This window comes from Pelophylax lessonae (genome assembly GCF_965119305.1).
Source record: "Pelophylax lessonae genome assembly, chromosome: 5".
Classification (NCBI taxonomy): Eukaryota; Metazoa; Chordata; class Amphibia; order Anura; family Ranidae; genus Pelophylax; species Pelophylax lessonae.
Window position 1 is genome coordinate 276788719 of NC_138772.1, and position 26085 is coordinate 276814803.

Sequence of the window (26085 nt, forward strand, 5' to 3'; positions counted from 1 at the left end):
GCAGATGTAGTAAAAAAGCTCAACGACACTGCGTGCACACTCAGAATACTACAAAGGTTTGAAAATTGCTACTTCTCACTTCAGCAGCTGAAATTACACATGTTCTGTCTCTGGGGGAATGAGAGGAATAGCATTTTGCAAACATTATTTTATTTCTTATGTGTATTTTAATGTTAAGGATTAAGCATAAAGATCTAACTGAGCTTGGATCCAATGTGACACATGACTGGATGAAAGACTCAAAAGAAAAAGCATGGACTGGTATTACTTTTTTAATCAATCATTCACTGATTTAACCACTTTAGCTCCGGAAGGTTTTACCCCCTTAATGACCAGGCCATTTTTTGTGATTCGGCACTGCGCTGTTTTAACTGACATTTGCACGGTCGTGCGACGCTTTACCCAAATAAAATTGATGTATTTTATTTCCCACAAATAGAGCTTTCTTTTGGTGTATTTGATCACCTCTGTGGTTTTTATTTTTTGCGCTATAAAAAAACACTGTCAATTTTGAAAAAAAGCACAATATTTTTTACTTTCTGCTATAAATCATTCTCAATAAAATCAAATTTTTTCATGAATTAAGGGCAATATGTATTCTGCTACATATTTTTGGTTAAAAAAGAATCTTAAGTGCATTTTTATTGGTTTGTGCAAAAATCATAGCATCTACAAACTATGAGATAGATTTATGGCATTTTTATTGTTTTTTTATTGTTTTTACTTGTAATGATGGCGATCAGTGATTTTTAGTAGAATTGCGACATTGCGGCTGATAAATCTGACACTAAGTGACACTTTTTGGGGACCAGTGACACCAATACAGTGATCAGTGCTAAAATAAAATTCACTGTTACTGTATAAATGACACTGTCAGGAAAAGGGTGGTGATCAAGGGGTTAAGTGTGCTCCTAGGGAGTGCTTTCTAACTTTGTGGGGGATAGATGTGCTAGAGGAAAATAGAGATCTTTATTTCAGCTTAGCTGAAACACAAGACCTAACTCTTCCTCTGTGACAGAACAGCGGTCTGCCTTGTTTACATAGGCAGATCGCCGTTCTGTCATTCTCCTGCATGATCGCGGGTGGCCGGCAGCCATCGTGGCCGCCAGACCTGGAGATTGGCTACTGCTGTGTCTAATCACAGCGGGAGATTGGCTCTAATCACAGTGTGCGCTCCCTCGAGAACCCCTGCACAAAATCGCGTACCTATACATGATTATGCGCAGCCGGGCCACCCTGCCGCAGTATATATGTGGTGCGTGATCCGAAAGTGGTTACAATTTTTTTTTAAAAATGATAGAATACTTGCTCAATCTGATCATTTTCACAAGAAGTACCATGGCCTATCAAATCAGATAGTGTCCTGAATGGATCACAACTCACAAAAATGACACCCCTGGGTTTAAAATTATTCGTAAACGGGATATTTTTTTCCTTAAAAATGTGATGCTTTTTAGATTTAATATGCTTTCTCTGTGTTTCCTTTCCAAGAAGTACATATTATGATTGCATTATACAGTGCGCTCACTTGGCTAAAGCTGCTAATGCTCCTGTTGACATTTTACTTTTTTAGCATTACTTAAAAAGAATATGCACAAAAAAAAATCTGAATAAAAAGTAGCTTTTGTGAACTCTACCCAGCGCTATATATATATATATATATATAACTGTATACAAAGTACTTTCATAGTACTATTCATCAGTCCCTAACCTCAAAGAGCTTAAAATCTAAAGTCCCTAGCCCACATTCATACATACACATACTAGGGCCAGTTTAGACAGGAGCCAATTAGGCTACCAGCATGTCTTTGGAGCGTGGGTGGAAACTCATGCCGACACAGGGGGTACATGCAAACTCCATGCAGGTAGTGCTATGGTTGGGATTCAATTTGATGACCCTATTGTTGCCAGGTAGAAGTGCTAACCACTTAGCCACTGTGCTGCCTGTATCACAGAACATGTAAACATGGAATTTTACTTTCTAAGCTGCGTATGATGACACTGTTCTCTTATAGTTTATATACAAGGATTTATTATATTTTGTCAAAAACTTTTCATTATACAAAAATATAAAAAAAAAAAAAAAAAAAAAAAAAAGCTCTCCATCTGCTAACATTCTATTGTTCTGAACAGTTGCAGGATGTTTTAATCAGTATGAAACCTAACCTGTGCATGCAGGACCCATTCTGTAAAAAACATAATACTTAGGTTACAGGACACTGATCTATACATCTGGAACTGGTTTAGGCCCAACACTTCAATCTGAACTTAAGAGAGGCAAGTCTACCTGTACAGCTTCCAAGGTGTTTGACATCAATCTGTTCTTGTTTCAGGCACGATGCCTCTCGAACCATACATGGGTTGGAGTAGGAGTTTCCATCAGAGGCACAGACTGGATTAAAATTATGTCCACTGCAGTCTATATTACACACGCACCTATTGGAGACAAAAAAAAGTGCATAAATTGTATAATGCTGGAAAAATAAAGATCAGTGCAATGGAAAAGGGAAACTACAATACTTTAGTACTGGGTAAACATTTTATTTTCAAGCTTGGCTTAAAGTAATTTATTTGTTATTTTCTTTTTCAATCAATACATTTTTATTGAGTTTCAAATACAAATGAAAGAAAAAAAAAACAGAAAATCACATCAAGAATGCGATATAAGAAAATGATAACAACAAGGTAGAACATTATCCAAAAGTGGATGATACAGTGTTCAAACAATAGTTATAAACTTCGTACAAGAGTATTTTGACATCATGCATGTAAAGATTAACATAGAGTATTCCGATGACGGAAGGAGAGAAGAGGCGTCGAACCAACCCGACTCAGAACCCCTAGGGGAACAATGTCACCAAGCCGTGAGTCGTCGACACCCCCCATCATCCCCAGGATCAGAATGAGTAGAACTAATCTAGATAAAAGGTTCCATTATAAGCTTCTAGTATCAGGTGTTAAATAGGGCCATTCCGACCAAGCTTTTTGAAATTTGTGATGGGTTAATGCATTGAAGGATAAAGCTTTCTCTAGTTTATAGTTCTCATTAACTAGGGTAATTGCCTCGGAAATATTTGGGGTGTCGGTGGTTTTCTACTTACGTAGTATCAAAGTTCTGGCAGCCGAAAGGAGATGCACAATCATTTGTCTATATGTCAATGGGTATAGTTCAATGTTTAGATTCAATAATGCCAACTCTGGTTTGGGAGGAGATAAGATTCCAGTGATGGATGCCATACATTGGAAAATTGCTTTCCAAAAGCTTGTGAGGGAGGGGCAATCCCATAGGACGTGCTGTAAGGTGCCCACTCTACCACATTCTCTCCAGCACAGTGGAGAAAGGGAAGGATTCATCTTAGATAATCTATAGGGAGTGAAATACCACCTATTTATTTGTTATTTTCAAATGTTTTCTTGCTTAATGTACCCTATTTTCTGATTATGTCACATGCAGATGTATTGGTCCTCCCTTCAGTGGCTTAGTGGATTTACTAAGGCTCCATCCACACTTAGGCAGTTTGAATCATGGGCGGAATCGCCACGATTCTGCCTGCAATTCCAAAACCCGGCAAAACGCAGCATACATTTGCAATGTCATTACTTCTTAATAGGACCCAGATCACATGTTGTGACTGTTGCATGATAACTTACGCTGCAATCGCAACGTGCGACGCTATCACCCAAAAGAATTTCCTGCTCCTTTTTTGAGAGACAAGCTTTGTGCATTGCGATTTTGCCGTGATTGCAGTGCAATGTGTCGCACAACAATCGTGGTAAAATTGCACCGAGATTGGGGTGCCATTAAGAAGTAATGGCATCACAAAAGCGTTGTGTGGTTTGCTGAAATTTGCAATCGCATGCAGAATCGCAGCGATTCCAGCCACAATTCAAAATGCCTAGGTGTAAATGGAGCCTTAAAGAGGAAGTAAAGCTTCCTCTGTAACTTGTACCTATAGGTAAGCCTATATTAAGGCTTACCTATAGGTACTGTAAATATCTCCGAAACATGTACCGTTTAGGAGATATTTACTTTGCATGCAGCCAGTGACATCACTGGCACATGAGCTCTGAAGGAACGGCACGGCAGCCCCACAGGCATGCGTGGTAGTGACGTCATTGCGGCTCTGGCCAATCAGATGGCTGGAGGACTCTAACCCAGAAGGAAGATGGGTGAACATATCGGCTGTGTCAGCAGTGAGCGGGAAGCACTGCGGGGGCTTTGTTCTAAGATAAGTAGTTTATAATGAGCTAGTATGCGATGCATACTAGCTCATTATGCCTTTGTCTTTCAGTTTTTTTCTTTTTTTGGAGGTTTACAACCTCTTTAAGGTGAATAGACTGAGCACATTGCAAGTGCAATTGTACTCATTTTCCCCACAGCTTAGTAAATGAGGTAAAGCTTCACTTTGTAAAGAATACCCAATTTGGTGTAAGGAAAATCAAAAAAGAACAGCATTTTTGCTTGCACATGATTGGATGATGGAAAGCAGCACAACTTTACCACATTTAATAAGCTCTTGGGAAAATGAGTGGAACTACTCTTGCAAAGAGCACAGTCTATTTGCATTTAGTAAATCCACCCCTGTGAAACAACATCCACACTGAATGACTGAGATTAAGGGCTCCATGCACACTAGCTTAACCACTTCAGCTCCAAAAGATTTACCCCCCTTCATGACAAGGCCATTGTTTGCGATATGGCACTGCATTACTTTAACTGACAATTGTGCGGTCCTGCGATGATGTACCCAAATAAAATGTATGTCCTTTTTTCCCCACAAATAGAGCTTTCTTTTGGTGGTGTTTGATCACCTCTGCAGTTTTTTTTTTGTTTTTTGCGCCATAAACAAAAAAAAGACAATTTTGAAAAAACAAAAAACAAAAAAAAAACAATATTTTTTACTTTCTGCTATAAAAAGTATCCAATAAAAACACTGAAAAAATCTAATTTCTTCATAAATTTAGGCCAATATATATATATATTGTCACATATTTTTGGTAAAAAAAATCCCAGTAAGCGTATATTGGTTTGCGCAAAAGTTATAGCGTCTACAAACTAGGTGTCATTTTTAGTTTTTTTTAACATCTTTTTTTTTACTAGTAATGGTGGCAAACAGCGGCCTATAGCGGGACTGCGATATTGCCGTGGACCGTCAGACACTAACTGACATTCCTGACACTTTCTGGAGACCAGTGACATTAATAGAGTGATCAGTAATAAAAATATGCACTGTCACTGTGCTTATGGCACTGGCTGGGAAGGGGTTAAACATCAGGGGCGATCAAAGGGTTAACTGTGTGCTTAGCTAGTGTGTTTGTGTACTGTGGGAGGTGCTTTTACTAGGGGGAAACATGGATCCTTGTCCTTGCTTTGCAGGAACACAGGATCCATGTCTCCCCTACTGACAGAATGGCCATCTGCCTTGTTTACATAAGCAGATCACTATTCTGCTTCTGTGCTGAATGATCAGCGGGTGCCGGTGGACATTGAGTCTGCGGTACCCACAGATCAGCTTCCCATGTGTATAATCACAACGGGAGCGGGTTGCAGGCAGTGCGTATGCGTTTCAGACCCGGAAGTGTCGGGTCACGTACTAGGTATGTGATCCGATGCAGCAGTGCCACCTTGCCACTTTATAAGTAAGTTATACGTGCGGCAAGTGGTTAAAAAAACGCTACTAGCAGCAGCTTTTGACCTTTTTTTCTGCTTCTAGAAGCAAATAGTGTTATCCTATGTGTCAATGCACATTATTTTAGTCTAGAAGCGTTTTAAAAACTTCAGCTTCTAGGAACTGAAAACAAATATATTTTTTTTTTCGTGTTTTTGGAAAGGATTTGCAGGTGGGAACAAACGCTGAACACTCCTAACTGCTGTTAAAATGCTGCTGAAAGCTGGCACAAAAACGCTATTATGAGCTTTTTTCATCCAGCATTTTTCTGGCATTTTTTGTAGCTTTACAGTAAGCACAGAGCCTAAGGCTCCATGCACACTAGCTTAAAAAAAAGTTCCTGGCAGCAGCTTTTGAGCATTCTAGAAACAAATAGTGTTATCCTATGTGTTCATGCTTACTAGTTTAGTCTAGTGGCCTTTTTTCAGCTTCAGCAATTAGAAGCATTAAAAAAAGTTTTTTGTATTTTTTTTTTTTTTAACGTATTATGGAGTGATTTGCTGGCAAAAAAAAAAAGAAAACGCTGAAAACTTCTAAATGCTCCTAAACAGCTGATAACCACCGGTGCAGGGCGGTCGCCGGCGTCCTTAACAACAAGTGAATAGGTGGTTGTTTAGTAGCGGGCCGGCAAGCCAGCTGTCGCGTCCTTAACAAAAGATGGCTCATCAGCTGTCAGCAGACCCCCACAACCACTGGTCAGGGTTGTGGGGAAGAGGCCCTTGCCCCCCCCCCCCGCCCCCGCCCCAAAGCAAAGGTTGAACAAAAAAAAAAAAGTGCTGATCCCCCATCCTCACATTCAAGGAGGATAGGGGAATCGCTCCTGCTGTGCTATTGTGTTTTCACGGCGGAGGGAGCCTTCCTCACTGTCAGAACACAGTAATCAGTGTTGCTAGCTATAGCCGGTGACACTAACTGTTCAGAAAAAAATATACAGGGTGGTTGTACTGTGATAAGTTCTGTACAATCAGGGTGCCCATACATGGATTGAATACAGCTAGTCCTTGCTGAACCAGCTGAATTTTGTTCCATGTATGGCCAGCTTTAACCTTTGTTCACACAGAGTGTACTACACCTATGCAAGGGCCATGTTTACCCTTTGGGGGGTGCACATAACTATTCCCAATTTGACATCCCTGCGGGTGTGAGTGCATGGCCCTCACATGGGAGTGCATCGTAGTATGCCCCATGAAAACAAGGCCTAATAGTAGCAAGAGTATATTCAGATTAATAGGGGTAGGCTAGAAATAACTGAAATGTAATGTGCAGCCCCTCTGGAAACACAAGTATAATAAAGAAATGCATTGTTTGAAAGGAGGATTGTGTGTGAAGTGTAGTATTGGTGTATAAGCAGAGTTTAGTGTTCTGGCGCCTTCATGCTATCCCAGGGAGGAGAACAAAAAGAGGCATAACAGAATTATATGGAGACGGTAGCTAACATAACTTAATTTTAGATACTGGATGACAATTTTGTGTTTCAAGAAATAACCACAATACATGCTCTGTTATGGAATACAGCAAGTAAATTTTTCTATCCGATCTACCTTGTATAACCCTCATTTTTCAACTTAAGTAGAACACAAGCAAAATAATCACAGCCATATATTTATACCATGTGGAATATATGGTCTGGTGCTTCAGTGTTCGGCTTAATAAGTTGTTTGCTGATAGTCGTTTCTCTTAGCTTAGTGAGGATATTTCAGACCTTCTTTTCAGTGCATTGATGTCAAAATGAGCTACTTCAAGGTCCTAACCCACTGAGCAAACACAACACTGCAAAACCATTACTGCAGGGGAAACATCAACTAACATAGAATGCCATTAGACGATTATTCAGAAATCACAGTCTCTCTTGAAAAATGTGGGATGAAAATAAGTTGCATAGGGCTATTGATAAACTTGCTCATTTGCTTTTAGTTTTATTTAAGTGAGGTGTCATTATCAACAGAATACCCCCCACCCAATTAGGGTCCATTGACTAATGACTAGCTAGGATAGAATGACACTCCTCACTCATTGATACCACAAACTTGAGAGAAAAATTTTGCTTACACTGAGGTACTTTGATGGGTTTGTACTGAATAACGCTGTGCTGGTACTAGGGAATAGAAGGCAAATAATTGAATAGCTAACTAACTGCATAGGTATGTCAGAACCTGGATCTGAACTTGGAACCTCTGCAGTATCAGGTGATATCTCTTCTTGCTTAGCCACCTGATATGCTAGATTGCACCCTGTCTGATTCATTGGACAATCCTGTCTTGTGCCCTTGTTTTGCTGAACCTTGAACTCTTTGCTCCTCACATGAACTTCATATCTAAGCCATGCCTTTGCACTTCCTGTTTGACATAGTATTGTGCTCTTTCCAGCCAATATCTAATTTTTGCCACTCGTGCTGCAGTTCGTATCTACACTACCACTCATAGTCTTACATAGTAGTTGAGGTTGAATAAAGACAATAGTCCATCCAGTTCAACCTGTGTAGGCGCGCGTGGCCGTAATCATCTCTCATACCCCTTAATGTTCTGACCCTTGAGATGTACGTCCAAGAGTCTTTTGAAAGTAGCCATACTTCCGCAGAAACGACCTCTTGTGGTAGAGAATTCCACACTCTTGTAGCCCTAACAGTAAAGAACCCCCTGCGATGCCTGAGGTCAAAACGCTTCTCCTCTAATCGCATTGTATGTCCTCGAGTCCACATGCAATCCTTGCGACTGAATAGCTTTTTTTCTATGCTGAAATCACCATTGAGGTATTTATAAATTGCTATCATGTCTCCTCTCAGGCGTCTCTTCTCAAGGGAGAATAAATTAAGCGATTGTAGACGCTCTTCATAATTAAAGTCTTCCAATTCCCTAATTAGTTTAGTTGACCTTCTCTGGACTCTCTCCAGCTCCAACACATCCCTCCTGAGGACTGGCGACCAGAACTGGACAGAATACTCCAGATGCGGTCGGACCAGAGTTTTATAAAGTGGTAGGATTATAGTTTTATCTCTGGAATACATCCCTTTCTTTATGCATGCTAATATTCTGCCGGCTTTGGCAGCTGCCACTTGACATTGCATGCTATTGCTTAGTCTATCCTCTACCAAGACTCCCAGATCTTTCTCCATTTTTGATTCCCCCAAAGGTTCCCCCCCTAAAGTGTATTGTGCTTTTATGTTTTTAGTCCCCAAGTGCAAAACCTTACACTTCTCCACATTAAACCTCATTTGCCATGTAGTTGCCCACTCTGTTATTTTGTTCAGGTCATTCTGTAGGATATCTGCCTCATGCTGTGCAGTTATTGCCCTGCCCAATTGTGTGTCATCTGCAAAAACTGATATAGAACTACTGATCCTGTCCTCAATGCTGTTTATGAATAAATTGAACAGGGTCGGTCCCAGGACTGAGCCTTGGGGGACCCCACTTACCACCCCAGACCAGTCTGAGTATGCGCTATTTGTTACCACCCTTTGTACACGCCCTTTTAGCCAGTTCTGTATCCATGAGAAAACCTTGTGGTCGATGCCTTCAGACCTTATTTTATAAATTAAGCGCTTGTGGGGAAATGTATCAAACGCCTTAGCGAAATCCAGGTACACCACATCCACTGGTCTCCCCCTATCAAGCTCACAGCTCACCTCCTCGTAGAATGTTAAGAGATTGGTGTGACAAGAACGCCCTTTAGTAAACCCATTCTGATTACTGCTGATGATGTTGTTGTCTCTAGCAAACTCTACGATATAGTCCCTTATCATCCCCTCCAGATGTTTACATACTATTAATGTCAGACTGACCGGCCTATAATTTCTGGGGCTATGCCTCTGCCCCTTTTTGAATATTGGTATCACGTTAGCTTCCCTCCAATCCCCCGGTACATTTCCTGTCATAATACTGTCAGCAAAGATCAGGAACAGTGGTCTAGATAAAGTTTTACTAAGTTCTTTGAGTGATTTATTTGTGTTAATTTTATCCAGCCTTTCCCTGATTTCACCCTTTGTTAGCCATAGCGGCAAGTCCTGGGAATTACTGCTAACCATACAGTCATGGTCAGTGTACCCCTCCTTTTCCTGGGAAAAGACTGAGGAGAAAAAAGCATTAAGCATGGTTGCCTTTTCAGTGTCCTCTGTAACCATCCTCCCCTTATTGTTAATTATGTGTGCAACATGCTCGGCCCTTGTTTTTTTGCTGTTGATATATTTAAAGAATTTCTTAGGGTTCTTTTTACTATCCTCCGCTATTTGTCTCTCGAAGTTGATTTTAGCCATTTTGATTTCGTATTTACTTTTCTTATTTGCCCCCTTGTATTGCTGGAAAGCCGATAATGTGCCCTCTGATTTATATTTCTTGAAGGCCATTTTTTTTTCCCTAATAAGTTTTTTAACATTACATTTTAGCCACCCAGGTTTGGCTTTGTCTCTTCTAAATTTATTTCCCATAGGAATGCACTGCGAGACGCATTTGTTTAATATGTTCCTAAAGTATTCCCATTTTTCCTCCATGGTCAGTGTTCCTAGGGTTTGGTCCCAGGAAACCCTGATGGTCCCCTTTCCATCATTGAGCACAATTTGGGAAAGTTTGCCCTTCTGAAGTTTAGGGTTCTTATGTTCCCCTCTTGCCTTGTTATATTGTTATTAAATGTGATCATCCTGTGAACACTAGAGCCCAGGTTGTCCTGAACTCCTACCTCCGAGATTAGGTCTGGGTCATTAGTGATCAATAGATCCAGCACTGCATTATCTCTAGTAGGAGAATCCCCCAACTGAGACATGTAGTTGTCCTGTAAGGTTTCCATGAAGAGACGGGCCTTTTGTGAGTGTGTAGTCCCCTCTTCCCAGTCAGTGTCGGGATAATTGAAGTCCCCTAATATGATGACTGATCCCAGCTTTGCCACTTTACCCAACAGTGATATAAATTCCAGCTCCACCTCCTCCCTTTGGTTGGGTGGCCTATAACAAACCCCCACAATTACTTTTCCCTTTACTTCTTCCCTATGGAGTTCTACCCACACAGATTCTAACTCCGTAATCATCCCTTCCATGATATCATTCCTCTCTATCGCCCTTACATTATTCTTGACATAGAGACATACCCCTCCCCCTCTTTTTCCTACCCTGTCCTTCCGGTACACAGCTTACCGGTTACCAAATTTTGTCTTGTTCCTCCACTACGCCTCTGCTTAATCTCAACCTTTAACTACTGGTTTACTGCCTACACCTCTGCTTGATCCCTACCTGCTATATCTGCTACTGGACCCCACCTCCTGAAGAGGGCAATCCTGAGGACAGCAACTTGGTACTAATACACAGCAAAACTCATCTCAACCATCAGGAGCTCGGGTGAAGACTTGTTAGTGCTTAGACGCCACACTTCGGGTGAGCGTGGGTCATCCTCGAAGATAACCTGCAGCTGCACTTATCCAGCTGGTCAGTGGGAACCTCTCCACTGCTATAGCTACTGGCCTCTGGGCCTGACCACGACAAGGAGGTGCAGGCACTGCTCAGTAAGGGTGGAGCAGCTTGTTTCAGCAGGATCTTAGGCTAAGGTTGCCTTGATAACCAGTCTGATTTACAGTGCAGGCAAATGGGAGGATTGGCTCTTCAACAATAAGGTAAAAGGCATTCCTTCCCAAGAAATTATATTTATTCCAGTGCTTGTGATTATTCTAATAATACAAGTCTGTTTGTGTGCGGAGTAGAGTAGTTAAATACTTAGATTAATTTAAGTACTTAATTTCATGCTTGCAGACATTTCAAATCAACCAGCTCACAAAGTGGGGTCAGTGATTATAAGAATCATATAAAACTCATTTTCCACTTGGATTGGATTTTTGCTCTGCATAGTCCCGGACACTAATAAACCCAGATGCTTAATTCACTGTTGACTTAATTCAGTCAACACTAAACAATAAGCAAATGAACACATTCAAAGAAAAGGGTGTATCATATTTAGGATTTAATAACGGGTTCTACTGCTTATATTTAAACATACAAAATATCCATACCATGCATCACTGATATTGTTTTCTATACAGTTAGTATTATTACTACAGCACTAAGTATTCTACTGTGCCTAAAATCTACAAATTGCGCTGGTGTTTCCTGTTTGCTTTTAGTTTTTCTTTATTAAAAAGGAATCTCTGTTTAGTTTGCCTGATGAAAACATGGGGATGTATTTGGTTATTTATAAAAGAGATTCAGCAACGCAGCATCAGCTCTGGTATGGCTGGTTTCGATAGCAATGCTGTTTACATTGTGTGCTGACTCCTACAACCTTCAAGGCTCAACAGTGAATATTAATAGGATTGGCAGATATGAACAACGCTGAAGGTTGAGTATCTGGTCAAAAAAAAGTTTTAATAATCTATCACAATGAAAAGGCCAACTAGATCAATTGGGAAAAGTGGTGTAAGAAATAGGCATTAAAAACCAAAATGTGGATCCAATTGAGTGATTTTCCTTAAGAGTCCTTTCACTTGGCAGATAAAATAATGTAAATGCCACGGGTGTGTCACTGTGTACAGAAATTTAAACAGTTTAATAGGGCAGTGTAAAGACAAAGTTTTGTGTACAAAGATGTGCCCTGAGGACTGTGGATTGCAAACATCTTCAAAATCAGGCTAAGTAGAAAGTTAAAATTGCAGGTCTTGGATATGGATTGGGTGTAGGTTTACAAGAAGAGAGCCATTTAAGATGTCTTCTGTGCACAGCAGACATAACCAGGTCAATGTGGGAGGAAGAGGGGCTAATTATACGTTACTCTAAATCCTGCCAACAACTGGCACCCTTATCTGTCAGCTTACACATTTTGAATCAGATATACTGTATCTCTATGTAAAGCAGTAAACCTCCAACTTTTTTGTCAAATTACAGAGGGAATTGCACTCTTTGCTGGGCTTTTCAAAAAGTCCCTTATTTTTTGCCTTTAAATTCTATTAATGTGTGAAAGGAAATAGGTGCGCGAACCTAAAAACAGATGAAAGTGGGGTGAAAGCAGCACTGCAAGACAAATTGAATATGGAAAAATAGTAATGTATGAAACATAAATTACCAAAGTGCGCTAAACAAAATGATGAGAACAAAGGTTCATAGGTGATGTCTGTGATGACACCAATTAAACATATACATTCAATTCCAAAAGGTGCAAAACTGTAAAAAGTCTTTCAATTCAGAAGATGGAGTGAAGGTTAGGGAGTGTTGGGAGGTGGGTGGGGCCTCGTCCCAAAATAGTGATCCAAAGTGATTCTCAATAACCTGGTATACACATGTGAACACCCAGTGATAGGAGTGGACTCTTACCACAATGTGGAGAGATGTGAGCATGTACTGTGTTTTGTCCAGAGGTCCCAACTGATAGGCTGAAAGAGGTGGTTCTCAGAATGGACCGGATCAATCAGCTGCTTCCAAAGTGGGGGGGATCTGTAGGCTTCCTGTATTTAATGGTTGTTTGTCCAGTCCTTCAGGGGTCTTATTGCCTTCATGCAAAAGATTATGTCCAGCCCTTCCTAGAAAGAGGCTGAGGTAATTGATCTCCAGACCTGTGCTCGTTAAGATCTTAGATGCTGGAAAACTTGGATTCTCCGCTGACATCCGATGCCCCATAGAGATGCATGGGACATCCGTTCAGATCCTCCTAAAAAACGGACAGGCGGATCTGAACGGTCCGCCTGTGTGAAAGGGGCCCTAAAGGAGTACAGCATGTTCACTTTGCAACATTAATTTTAGCTTAGTGAACCAGGCTTCCATCATCCAATCATGTGTGAGCCAAAATATTTTATTTTTTGATGTGGTATTCTTTAAATTAATTTTCACTTTGTCTCCCCTGATTCGCTAAATTGAGTACAACTGTTGTAAAGTAAACATACCCTAATCCGCAGGAAAAAATCAAACCCTCTGTGTAGTTCTGTAATCATTTTATAGATATTTGCGTTCGTACATATGCCCCCTTTTTTCATTAACGTCTGCTTGAAAGTCTCTGATGCTTACAAAAATCTATTCCTGTCTGAGAGGGAAAAGTATGTCTGATCATGCCATAAAACAGTACGCGTCTTCATCAAAGATAAACTATGCACAGAGCAAAGCACCTCTGTACTAACTATTCAGCAGTCCTAGCACAGCACATCATTCATTTGTGTATGTACTGGATGAATAAAAGCTGCTCACAAGTTCCATAATCGTTTCTCTCTGCATAAATGTGCGATGGCTTGGCATTATTACTAGCAGCTTTTGAATAGACCCCTGTGCCACAAAGGCCCGCTAGAGCTTCTATCAGAAACACAGCCTGTGTGTAGGGCGTGTGCTGTCAAATTCACATAAAAGCCAGAAAAATCCTGTCAGTGCCATCTGAAATGAGCAATTAGGCGCACTGCACAAAGGAAGAGTGTGTTGAATATTCACAAGAACACAAAAGAGGCAAGACTCGGCAGACAACTGAGAGATGAAGGGCTATGTAGATCAATTACTTTAAACAATTGGACAGATGTAGCTGTAATGGGGGGGTAGTAAGAGAAAAAAAATATCACTTCATTAACTCATACGTGTTGATAATATCAATAAAGGACAGTTGTTTGTTTAAACGATATTTTAGAACTTAGAACTTTTTTTTTTTCAGGTCGCATTTAATAATTCTAGTTTTTATACAACGTAATCATTCTATTAACTATACCCACATATGTCGTGTAACCTAAAGCCTGAAAATGATATGTTTCCTGAGAAATTGCAATGTTCAACAGAATAAGCTGAAAGGATAACTAAGCGCCCTGCCTGGCAGCAATCAACAATTAGGTGATGACTCTTTGTTCCAGTCAAAGATAATGGGGGACTGCACACAAATTAAGTATTCATAAAGCATCCCATTTTATTTCTGCTCTGTATAACATTCATGAGGCTGCTGTCAAACAGTTTATACTGCCCAGCATGGGCTATATACACAGTCGTAAAATCTACTCATGTTCAGCTGTCTCATCTCAGTACTGTTAAGACACCAGACAATAGAAGCCTCTACCTTCGAGAAGGTTCCCTGGTTATGTATTTTTGAGCCGTGCTGTGCTTTATACATTACAAACATTTACTAGATAAAACATGCATAATTTGTATTTTAAGTAGAACTTAATTAGCAGTTGCTTTCTTTACTGTAAGGAAAGGAGGGGGGAATAAAACTTACATGTATTAAGAAGAATCAATAGAAAAAATATACTAGTGTTGACGATTCTTGTTTAAAGTTTTATTCAAAAAATTTAAGATGAAAACATACAATTTTTTACAATTATATTTCCCCCACAACAATAAGGCCTTTATTGGTCCTGCCTCATGCAGGCACTAAGGCACGTATACCGCAAAGGGGCCATTTTTTTCTGGCATTCCTAACCTACAGGTGCAGCGTGCAAGGAGCCCACTAAAGTCTTAGTGGGCACAGGTTGATTGTCCGAAAACAGGATAGGAGGCGTGAAAGTGGTTCTTGTTAAATAATCCCTTCCCTTGGTGTTAGGAAGTCTACATAGGTGTTATTTGCTTCAATTTACATGGCTGTAGGTGTGAAACAAATGGGCCAACATAGGAGGGAATATTCTACAGGTTGGGGCTCAGCAGTTTTCCTACATCTAAAAGGGTAACTCCACTTTCATGGAAAAAAATTATAGCAAATACAATTGCTACACAAGCTATACTGTATTTTAATGTATTAACAAATACCTTTCCTTTGGGCCTGGAAAACTCCTGCTACCATTTACAAACCTAACAAATACAAGACAAGCAGGTTAGGTTGGAAGGCTGAAACCCCCGGATCAGATATCTACAGTCACTCATCTGAGATGGGACTTCTTGGAGGCTGTGGTTGTTGGGTTGAGGAGATCCAATGATTTTACTACTCTCTTTCTGTCTTTCTTCCCCCTCCCCTTCCTCCTTTTAAAGGGATGCAGACATTGTAGCCTTTCTCATTAGAACACAAAAATGCATCAGCTGATTAACAATGTACCAAACCCTCAAAATCAATATGTGATCAGTCTGAAGCAATAAAATGTAAGAATACAAAGTTTCTTTAAAGCGGAGTTCCGGTCACAAAATCGACATAGTCGATTTTGGGCCATCCGCTTGCTTTTCGTCACCTGAAAAATAAATGGATAGTTACGATTTTTTTACCTTGTTATTGAAGAAAAATATACTCACCTTCCTTCCACTTCCTCCCTCTGCAGCCGTGGCCCGTGCCATCACTTCCTCTTTGCACTGATTCCTGGGAGCTGAACGTCATCGCTCCCAGGAATCAATGCGCCTGCACCGGCCCCACTCGTCAGTTCCGGTGTGGGCACGTCATTCCCTGCTCAACAGCTTCTGGGCATGCCCAGAAGCTGTGGAGGGATGACGCGCCTGCACCGGAAGTGACGAGCAGGGCCGGTGCAGGCGCATTCTGGGAGAAGAGGACACGAAAGAGGACGCAGAAGAGGACGTGCTGGCTTCAGCTGCCCACATCCGAGATGGCAGCGCTGGAGAAGAAATTTTCAAGGTAAGTATTTCTTCTAAAAGGTAAGTGCGACCCTGGACAGTACAGAGGCTATCCATTGTGGAATGTACTAGCCCTGACTGTCCCGGGGGTATTTTTATTGAAAAAACGTTTTCATGGCCGGAACTCCGCTTTAAATCCTTGCAATGTACACTGATCGCCCAAAACAGGAATGCTTTTTTTTCTCAACAAAACTGAAGTTACTTGACCTCTTGACCTCCAGAAGATTTACCCCCCTTCCTGTCCAGGCCATTTGTTGTGATACAGCACTGCGTTACTTTAACTGACAATTGTGCTTTTCGTGTATGCTGCACACAAATAAAATGTATGTCCATTTTGTTCAAATAGAGCTTTCTTTTGGTATTTGATCACCTCTGTGTTCTTTTTTCAACCTCCTGTTGAGTGCCCCCACAGCAAGCAGCTTGCTATGGGGGCACCTGAGCTGAGTCACAGCTTCCTGTGTCTATTCAAACATAGAGCCGCAAAACGGCCCCGTCCCCTCTCCAATCGCGCCACGCTGCTGTCTTAGCCAATGAGGAGGGGAGTCCCAAGCAGCTTAGACACTCCAGCAACATCACTGGATAGAGATGGGGCTCAGGTAAGTATTAAGAGGGCTGGGTGGGGCTGCTACACACAGGTTTTTCTACTTGAATGCATTAAGATAAAAAAAAACCTTCTGCCTTTACAATTCCTTTAAGGAAAGAGGACATTCTTTAGAAGCATTTTGCACAGAGGGTAGCTGGTTCACAAAAGGCGTGAAAAGGGCCATTTAGGTCAAACTTCATCCACCATCTCTAAATGGGGGTGAGGGACTTCAACACCATCTATATTTCACATAAAACACCATTTTGACATTTCTATACCAATGATTTCACAACAACTCACACCTCTAACCACATATATTTGCTTTGACACATTCCATGTTCATTGGATTAAGGTGTCTGTGCTACCTGTGTGGATATACTGTACAGTATGTGCTGGGGTATGTTTTTGACTCTCATTAGAACTGAAGAAGTGGCTTGGATAAACTACAAAATGTCTTCAACCTTACACGACAAGGAATGTGACAAACTACTACTAACTAGGTCTAATTGTTCTTAAAGCTGACAGAAGGCAGACCCAGATCCCAGGAAGTAAAGAGAGACAGATTTAACTGCTGTTAGCAAGATGGCCAATGTGAGAAGGGGGGGGGGGGGAAATAAGGTATGCAAAGAATAAAAAGCCTTTAGTTATCTATAAGTATCTGTTTGTAGATTAACAATAATAAAGGTGGCGTTGTTGTAATTGTTAAGATAAGGGCAAGGTTCCCCTTTATCACTTGCTTACCAGCAAGTCATGTTTCCCAGCTCTCTTTTGAGATCTATTGGTGAAACGGTGTTACTTGAACATTCTCCATCAGAAAAGGCAGTTCAAGAGAACTGTCTTTCTTATGTTTCAATAAAAAACAGCACTGGGGAGAACACACCCTTACTCCATAAGGTCTAATAGAGGATGCTCTCCAACTTCAGGGGGAAACATTTGTATACAGCCATTCACTGCCTGCTGTGTTGTAAAAACACTGTCTGTGATATCTGATCTATTTTAAATGGGCCAAGTCCACTTACTTTCATTGATGCTTGGGGTTAGTGTTCAAACTGGAGAGAATTTGAAAAGAGCAGAACACTGGCGCAGTGTATGTGCGTCAATTTTATAGAGCAGAAGCTCTAAAGAATATGAAATAAGGTTTGATAAAGTCCTTGAGATGCATTCAATTACAGAAGAACATTAAACAAAAACTCTACTGAAGGGTCAGTGTCATCAGTTATATCTCAGTAAGAGAAAATGCTCATTAACAATTTTACATATTAATGAATACCAGTTTATCTTGGATTGAAAGAAGAAAAATGATGTACATTATATATGATATATTTAAAAGTCATGAAATGTGTCTTAAGGTACCCTAAATATAAAAGAGTTTATAAACATAAATAGCCATCTATACAAAATTGATCAGTTAAGAGGAAAATACTGCCAATCCTGGGCACCGTGTTGCCAAATATCCTTTACTCTAGCCTATTCGTAATAATTACCCAATCATGCCCCTACCCAAACAATACCATAAACCTAGACTAGACCATTTCCATCTTTTAGTATGGTAAAGAAAACCCTAATTGACACATGTTTGTTATGCTTTTTAGCAAAGTGAATCTTCCAAAATTTTAAATGGTACCACATGTAAAACAAATGTAAAATGTATGTAAATAGAAACAGCACAGTGGCTCAATGGTTAGCACATGTGCAACACTGGGATTCTTGGTTTGACTACTAGGGCAGTATAGGCATAGTGTGTGCATGCTGTGTCTGTGCTTTTGTGGATTTCCTCCCACACTTTAAAGACACGCTGGTAAGTTAATTTGCCCTGGTATGTGTATGCATGAATATACAGTATTTACATATGAGATAAAGATAGGCACCTTAGATTGTAAGCTCCTTTAGAGCAAAGACTGAGCAGAAAGCATTATATATATATACTGTATATACAGTATGTATAAAATATTCTCTCTCTTTTAAATAAAGTATCACATGCATTACAGGAAACACATTTGAAATGATTTAATGGACTAATAAAATACAATGACTGTTTTTGTTAGTGCCAGGAAATCCTGTATTCTAATTTTCTGGTCCAAACATTTAATTCCACATACCAGTTAGCATAGGCTGGTACATTAATTTTCCCTGCTGGTATCCTCTTTATGACAACCATCTGTTCAAGTTTTACCCTACTTTCTCTAGCACAATCCAGTGGAAATTAAAAATCAACAAGAGTTATTTCTGAAGGGACAAATACTGTCTGAAACAAATTGAAAAATGTAAGTTTTTCTAAAAAAAGAAAAAAAATACAACCATGTGCTTCCTCATTTATATACGGGTTTAAAATGCATTATCAAAAAAGATATGAAGGTATCTGGGTACAGCACACACCATGGTATGATTTTCTGTTTCCAAGAATAATAAGTCATGCTTTAGATCAGTGAATGACCTGTTTTACATTGTGGCAGTAAACATAGCAAATGTCGCTCTTCAAATCATAGAAAATAAAATAGAAAAATATTGTTATCTATACATGAGCATATCTGATCCTCCCTCCAGGCATTTATGTGATTTGGTCATACAAACCTATGGGGTACCTGTGGAAGATTCAGTAGTCTGCAAAGCTTGGGGAGAAGCTGAAGGCGATATATTGTTGTAAACACGGAGAAATGCAGTGAGGAATTCTCATCATGATCACTAGATGGAGAATGTTTTTCCGACATTCCATCATAAGTAATTATTAGCATTATAGGTCTAAAATGACTGATGCATGTATGAGCACCTTTACAGTTTAATTAATGATAGATAGTAAATCTCTCGCTACACTTTTGGACCGCTGTGGCCATAGTGCCATTTATCTGCCCCCTCTGCCCTTGTCCATTCGCAGAGAGAATGCCTTCTATTCTGTGCACTATTCACAAAATGCATAACCAGCATCTCTTCCTCTTTCGCATGTGCGGCAGAACTGAAGCGACTGCAAAGCTTTGTTCTTTTTTAAAATTAAAACAAATTTGTTATATTTACCTGTTCTATCCAATGGTATTGCTCAGAGCAGTCTTGAACCTCTTCTGGGGTCCCCGTCAGCAATATTGGCTCCTTCTCTTCTTTGTGTGCCACCATAGGAAGCCATAGACACACACAGCACAGCTTGGCCCCACCCCCTGCTCTAGGCTCACATAATTTGATTGACAGCAGCTGTCCCTGAGCCTGTGAGAGTGGAGAGTGAGAACCAATGCTTCTACAGATGGGCACTGTCTGAATTAAAATAAGACTAAGTATTTAGGCTAAGGGGTTGGGGGTGCAACTAGTGAAAGGTTTTTTGACTTTAGAACCACAGCATACCTCAAAAGCAATCCATGGTGCATCACTTTTCATAGGTCGCTATGACAGAGTTTGCAGGCATTCAGGAAGAAATACTGCTGCCTCCCGAATGCCTTTGTTGGCTGTTTTATTTTTACATGGGCATACTGGGCTGCAACAGCGATCTAAGCGTTTGGCTTGCAGTTGTGGCATGCTCCTATGGACTTCAAAGGGCAATTTTTACCGGTGGTGCCACCTGCCAAACTTGACATGCTGTCAAAGCTCCAAAGCAAACAATTGCAGCTGCAGGATCTGTACAAAGCCCTACAACAGCCATTTTAGGTTTTAAGTGGAAATTTGAGGAATGGTAAAAGAAGAATCAACCACCTTTTTTTTTTTTTTTTACTGCCCAACTGCCACCCATAAGAAAGGGGCCTTAGGGTAAATCCAGTACTTTTTCCGTATGCTAGTATTGTGCGGGGTTTCTCAACCAGGGTTCCTCCAAAAGCTGCTAAGGGTTCCTTGGGCAATGACACATTTTTGCCTCTCAGATAAGTTCCCACTGACACCACTGATCCTTTTAGCTATCTGTAAATGGGTAATTCCTCCCAATGACTACAAGTGTAAGGGACATTCTTCCCACTCACCATCACACTAATGTATCATGAATTGTAGATGTACAGTAGTCATTTTTAGCCAAGGTTTCTCTGTGTTATAATGGTTGAGAAAGCCTGCAATTGTAGCTTTGTGTGTCAGCAGATCAACCATGTCAACTATTACATTTTGAAAAAGAAGCCAGAAAGACATATCAAAGTGAAGAATTATAACAAAGTGTTGCAAATATGTTAAACAGTAAAAGAGTTCAAATATTACACAGATGTAGACTAGCAAAATTAGGTATTCTATTATGCCTGTGTGTCATGAAAGCACATTTTATTTATTTCAATTTCGTACAAAATGCTGAAAATATAACCTAGTTAGGGCTTTGTTTTTGCTATTGTGTATTTGTACTGACAGCTCACGGGGAATGTAGCGGAGAGTAGAAAAATAAGCACAGCAGTACAATAGAAGAGATAACTGTAACATCAGTTCAGCAACATATCTGTACAAAGTTAGAGAACACACAATAGCAATGTCTTTGAAAGAAAACTGAAATGGAAAACTGCATTAAAAAATGAAAAATAACATCCAGTTCCTAAATAGCTACTATATATTGATATATATCCCCAAAACCCCTATTTTAAAGAGCTTCATTGGTTAATGGAAAAGTAAGATACTGTTTTATAATCAGGAGCTATTGAAATCTTCAAATATAACAGAAAAAGTGAGATTTTGCTGTCTTTTAGGGAATATCTGGAAATTATCTGCCATTCTCTTTCTGCTGGACCTAAGTGGGCTTAATGCCATGCTTCTACATTCACTGTATGCATCAATGCTTGTGCTCAGAGTGCACTCAATTGTGCACCCAGAGAACTGTGACTGCGCTGTCACTGCCAGCTCCTGGTTACATAGTAATCATCAGGAGCTAGTAGGATGTGCTCCCGATCATGTGGTCACAACCAATCCCAGTGATCACATGATTGGGAGGCCCATGTAACACCTTTGGCTTTACAAATTCTTAAAGTGTAAGTAAAGGCAAAACCTTTTTTTAGTTTTGGATAGAGTGGCGAGGGATAAGAATACCGTCAGTGTCTTTGTCTCACTTAGGGAGATTCACCCTCTCTATTTATTTTATTTACCATTTTAATTAAAAGTGAAAGTAAAAGAAAATCCCAAATGTTGGGTTGGGTTGACATTAGAACAGTAATAGAGGGGAAATATTCCATTAGGGACACTAGTCTTGGTAACCCTGGTGGCAAACTGTGATTCCCTTACTGGAGGGATTTCTTCTCACTTTCAGTTTTGGCTATGGGACAGGAAGTGAAGGGAAATCTCCGTAATGTTAAACAGATAGCAAATAAACCCCAAACTGATGGGGGATATAAACCCCCCCCCCTCACTCTAAAGTTAATTTATACTTTAAGGGACCTCTATCCAAAGTTAATTTATACTTTAAGGGACCAACTGAAGCCAGTGGTAAGGGGTTAAATGTGCCTAAGCAGGCTCCTGAAAAAAATGTAATATTTGCCTTAAATTCTTCATGAAAAGTAACAGTTTCTATGCCTAGGCACTCAGTGGGTCTTGTATCTTGAGCCTCATATCTATATACGCTATATTACCAAACATATTGGAACGCCTGCCTTTACACGCGCATGGAGTTTAATGGAATCCCATCTTAGTCCGTAGGGTTCAATATTGAGTTGGCCCACCCTTTGCAGCCATAACAGCTTCAACTCTTCTGGGAAGGCTCTCCACAAGATTTAGGAATGTGTCTATGGGAATGTTTGACCATTTTTCCAGAAGCGTATTTGCATAGGTCAGGCATTGGTGTGGATGAGAAGGCCTGGCTCGCAGTCTCCCATTCTAATTCATCCCAAAGGTGTTCTATCAGGTTAAGGTGCAGGCCAGTCAAGTTCCTCCACCCCAACCTCACTCATCCATGTCTTTATTAACCTTGTTTGTGCACTGGTGTGCAGTCATGTTGGAACCATTCCCATAAATTTGGGACCATGAAATTGTCCAAAATGTCTTAGTATGCTAACGCCTTAAAAGTTCTCTTAACTGGAACTAAGGGGCCAAGCCCAACCCCTGAAAACCAACCCCACAACATAATCCACCAAATGATTTGGACCAGTGCACAAAGAAAGGTCCATAAAGACATGGATGAGTGAGTTTGGGGTGGAGGAACTTGAATGGCCTGCACAGAGTTCTGACCTCAACTGGATTGAACACCTTCCTCCTGTCTTCTCCCTCTATGACATCACAAGGAGCAGAGTCTATTGGTGACTTCACCGGATGGCCACGCACCATGGCTATTTAAGAACTGGAAGACATTGGATATAACACAACAGTGGAAGCCAGCGTTGAAGGAGGACCGGGTCGGTGGGGAGGGGTACAATGTACCCCATACTCATTCACATGTGGGGGGTGGGATCTGGGGGCCCCCTTGTTAAACGGGGCTTCCAGATTCCGATAAGCCCCCTGCCCCTAGATCCCTACACTCACCAACCAGGGTTGTCGGGAAGTGGCCCAAGTTGTTTTTTTTTTGGCATAGCTTTTTTCCTCAAAATCTATACTATACCGAAGGCTCTGGTATGGTCTTGGGGGGATCCCTACACCATCATTTTTTTTTGCTGTGGGATTCTCCTTCAAGATCCTCAGAGCACAAGTCTCATGCCACAAGTTGGATCAGTTAGGATAATGATTCGACTTAGATGCGACTTCCATTCAAATCAATGGGCTGAAATTGTGCCCAAGTTGGACCAAAGTAATGCAGGAAGCATTTTTAAAGTTGTACCGACACAAGTCAGACCAGTTAAGACGGCTCTCATAGGGAACTATTGATTTTGACATGTCATGCGACTTGTGCTCTGGGTGTGAGCACATGTAGGACCAGTGTGAATCGGCCCTAAGAAGAGATTTCCTTAAGGCTCGGTTCACATACAAGGAAATGTGAATTAGATGCGTTTTGAACTGCATCCAATTCGTATGACATATGAACCTGCAGCCTTCTCCATGGCGTAAGTTCACATATCTGCGGTCCGGCTGCAGTGTGCTTTTTAAAAGAGCCCTGTGCATTTTTCAGCCTGGTTCAGGTGCGATTTCAAGTAAAAATTTGCGCCTAAATCGCACCTGAACCGGAGAACAAAATCTCACCGGAAAGGCAGGGAAACTGTGGCCCGGACATATGTGACCTAAGCCTCACATTGGAAAGATATCTACTCACTTCTTTCTAAATCTACATGACATGAAGTGAATAAAAATCTCCATGAGACACAGATGGCAAAAATACAACCCTCCCTTCTTTCTAATATAAAAACATGTTTTTACTTTAGGTACACTTAAAGTAAGATGCAGCCAGATAACTAGCAATTTTTAAGTGATATTAAAAGCCTTTTTTATTTTTCAAAGAACAAAGATGTCAAACTTACCTGGTCTGTGTAGTGGTTTTGCACAGAGCAGCTCTGATCCTTCTCTTCTCGGGTCCCCCGCCAGTGCTCCCTACCCCTCTCCTGCCGAGTGTCCCCAGAGCAAGCAGTTTGCTGTGGGGACATCCAACCAGGCTCGCTCCTGAGCCGCTGCACTGTGTGTCCATTCACACACAGAGCTGTGGCTTGGCCCCACCCCATCTCTCCTCATTGGCTGTGTCTCAGGAGGAGGGGAGGGGAACTGGTTTAGAATGCATGAAGGTGAAAAACCTTGAGCCTTTAAAAACACTTTAAAAGGAGACCAGCAATAACTTCCTTTATTGTTCTCTCATGGCGGAATCGCTTTAAAAATTGTATCTAGATTACTTACACTGGCAAAGAAGCTAGTATGCAATTCAACACCTGACGCCTTGATGTATTGTCTGCTGAAAAAAATGAGATATCTGTTTTTATTTCTTCCACTTGTGCCTATATGGATGTCGCCCAGCACATTACAGTAAAGAACCCATAGGGAGGCTAGGGATGCATAATGGAGTGGTACTAAGCTTATTTTTTGCTAAAAAAGTTAGGATTTGCTTATAACATTATTTTGCATATATCCCTGAATCTAATAGCCATTTTGCCATTCATTTTTCACTGAAGGTTACCTTTTTTAGACAATTAATGTAATTGGTTTAGTCTGAATTGCACAGACTTGAGACATGCGTACTTGACTTTGCTGCTCATATAAATTTTATATAAGAATAGCCCATATGATAAGGAACACCTTTAAGGGTTCATGTACACTCACATTTATAGGTATTTAACACATTTTTCCAGCATGTACCATGGCAGGCACCATGTACAGTCTGCCAAACAAGTGAATGGCTGTACTCTTGTAAACACTGCTGCTTTGTTGCATCAATGTTTACCTCTGCATGTGCATCTGACTTTCCCAAATGCAGAAGTTTTATGTGAATGAACCCAGACCTGAAGGGTTTCACATTTGCTCTGAATAGCTTTAAGATTGTACCTAGCTAATACTCATGTGGCCTTTTCTAGTTTTTCTTCTACCTGGAATTATATACAAGCATATTGATTATTTTTATATTTTATAATTTTTTTTTTTTTTTACATAGCACCTAGGGAAACTTACTTCTATACTGCCTCCCCTTATAGGCTTTGCAAAGCTTTGTACTTCTGCTTCATCAACTTGATGTGGACTGTCTATATCTTACAAGTTGCTTGCCTCTCCAGATTTTCAGACCAATAGAAAGATTGTACCTTTATTTCACTCATGCTACATCTAACTCAACCCGGTAACTGGTTTCAAAATGTGAACACATTTGTACAGGGTCCCCACATCCCTTCACTAGAATCCCACAATCTTCACCCATGTGCTGGAGATGTCTTACTCAGGATGGTACCTATCTCTACATGTTTTGGGGCTGCCTGGTTCTGCAATCTTTTTGGTCACAGGTCTATGACCTGTTATTTAAAATGTACAACTCGGCAACGACCCAACAGCCTACCTGCTTTATCTGGTAGGGAACTCATCCAAACCTAATAAACACTCACTTAGTATTTTAGTATAATAATTTACTAAACGCAGCTAAAGCTGCTTCCACTTCCTATAAACGTCTGGTTATGCATACTTAAATATATATTATAAAAGCCATCCTCGCCACCTCCAAGCATAAGGAGAAGCAATTTTGCAAGATTTGGTTTTAATGGATTGAGTACACCTTCTCTTCTAATTACACAATTTATCTCGCTAGTTAGATAATCCCCCCACTGTCCATTGGACTGGACCAGAGACATAGGAATTGAATCAGGCGTATACCTTACGTCTTTGGGTGGATCTGACTTGGGAGGAACCTGAGCTCTGCGGACGACTAGGGACACTAAAATAATAATTACTTCTGACAAACAATAAAAAGTAACAAGGAATAGATCTTGTGGTGATCATTACAAGTATATTCTTTAGTGTATTGGAACATGCTACTCTTCCAATGGCAATGATTTTATTTAATACTTGCAGAGCTGTTCTCAGTATAATAAAAC

The 26085-nt window shown here is 40.5% G+C and overlaps 1 protein-coding gene across 1 annotated transcript in view; it reads right to left on the minus strand.

The window, feature by feature from the left end:
* The window catches only part of TMEFF1 (transmembrane protein with EGF like and two follistatin like domains 1), a 311438-nt gene that overhangs the window by 44512 nt on the left and 240841 nt on the right, over nt 1–26085 (minus strand). The window contains exon 6 of the mRNA XM_082258289.1: nt 2288–2436. Coding sequence (XP_082114415.1) covers nt 2288–2436 — 149 coding nt within the window. The remainder of the gene's footprint in view (nt 1–2287; nt 2437–26085) is intronic.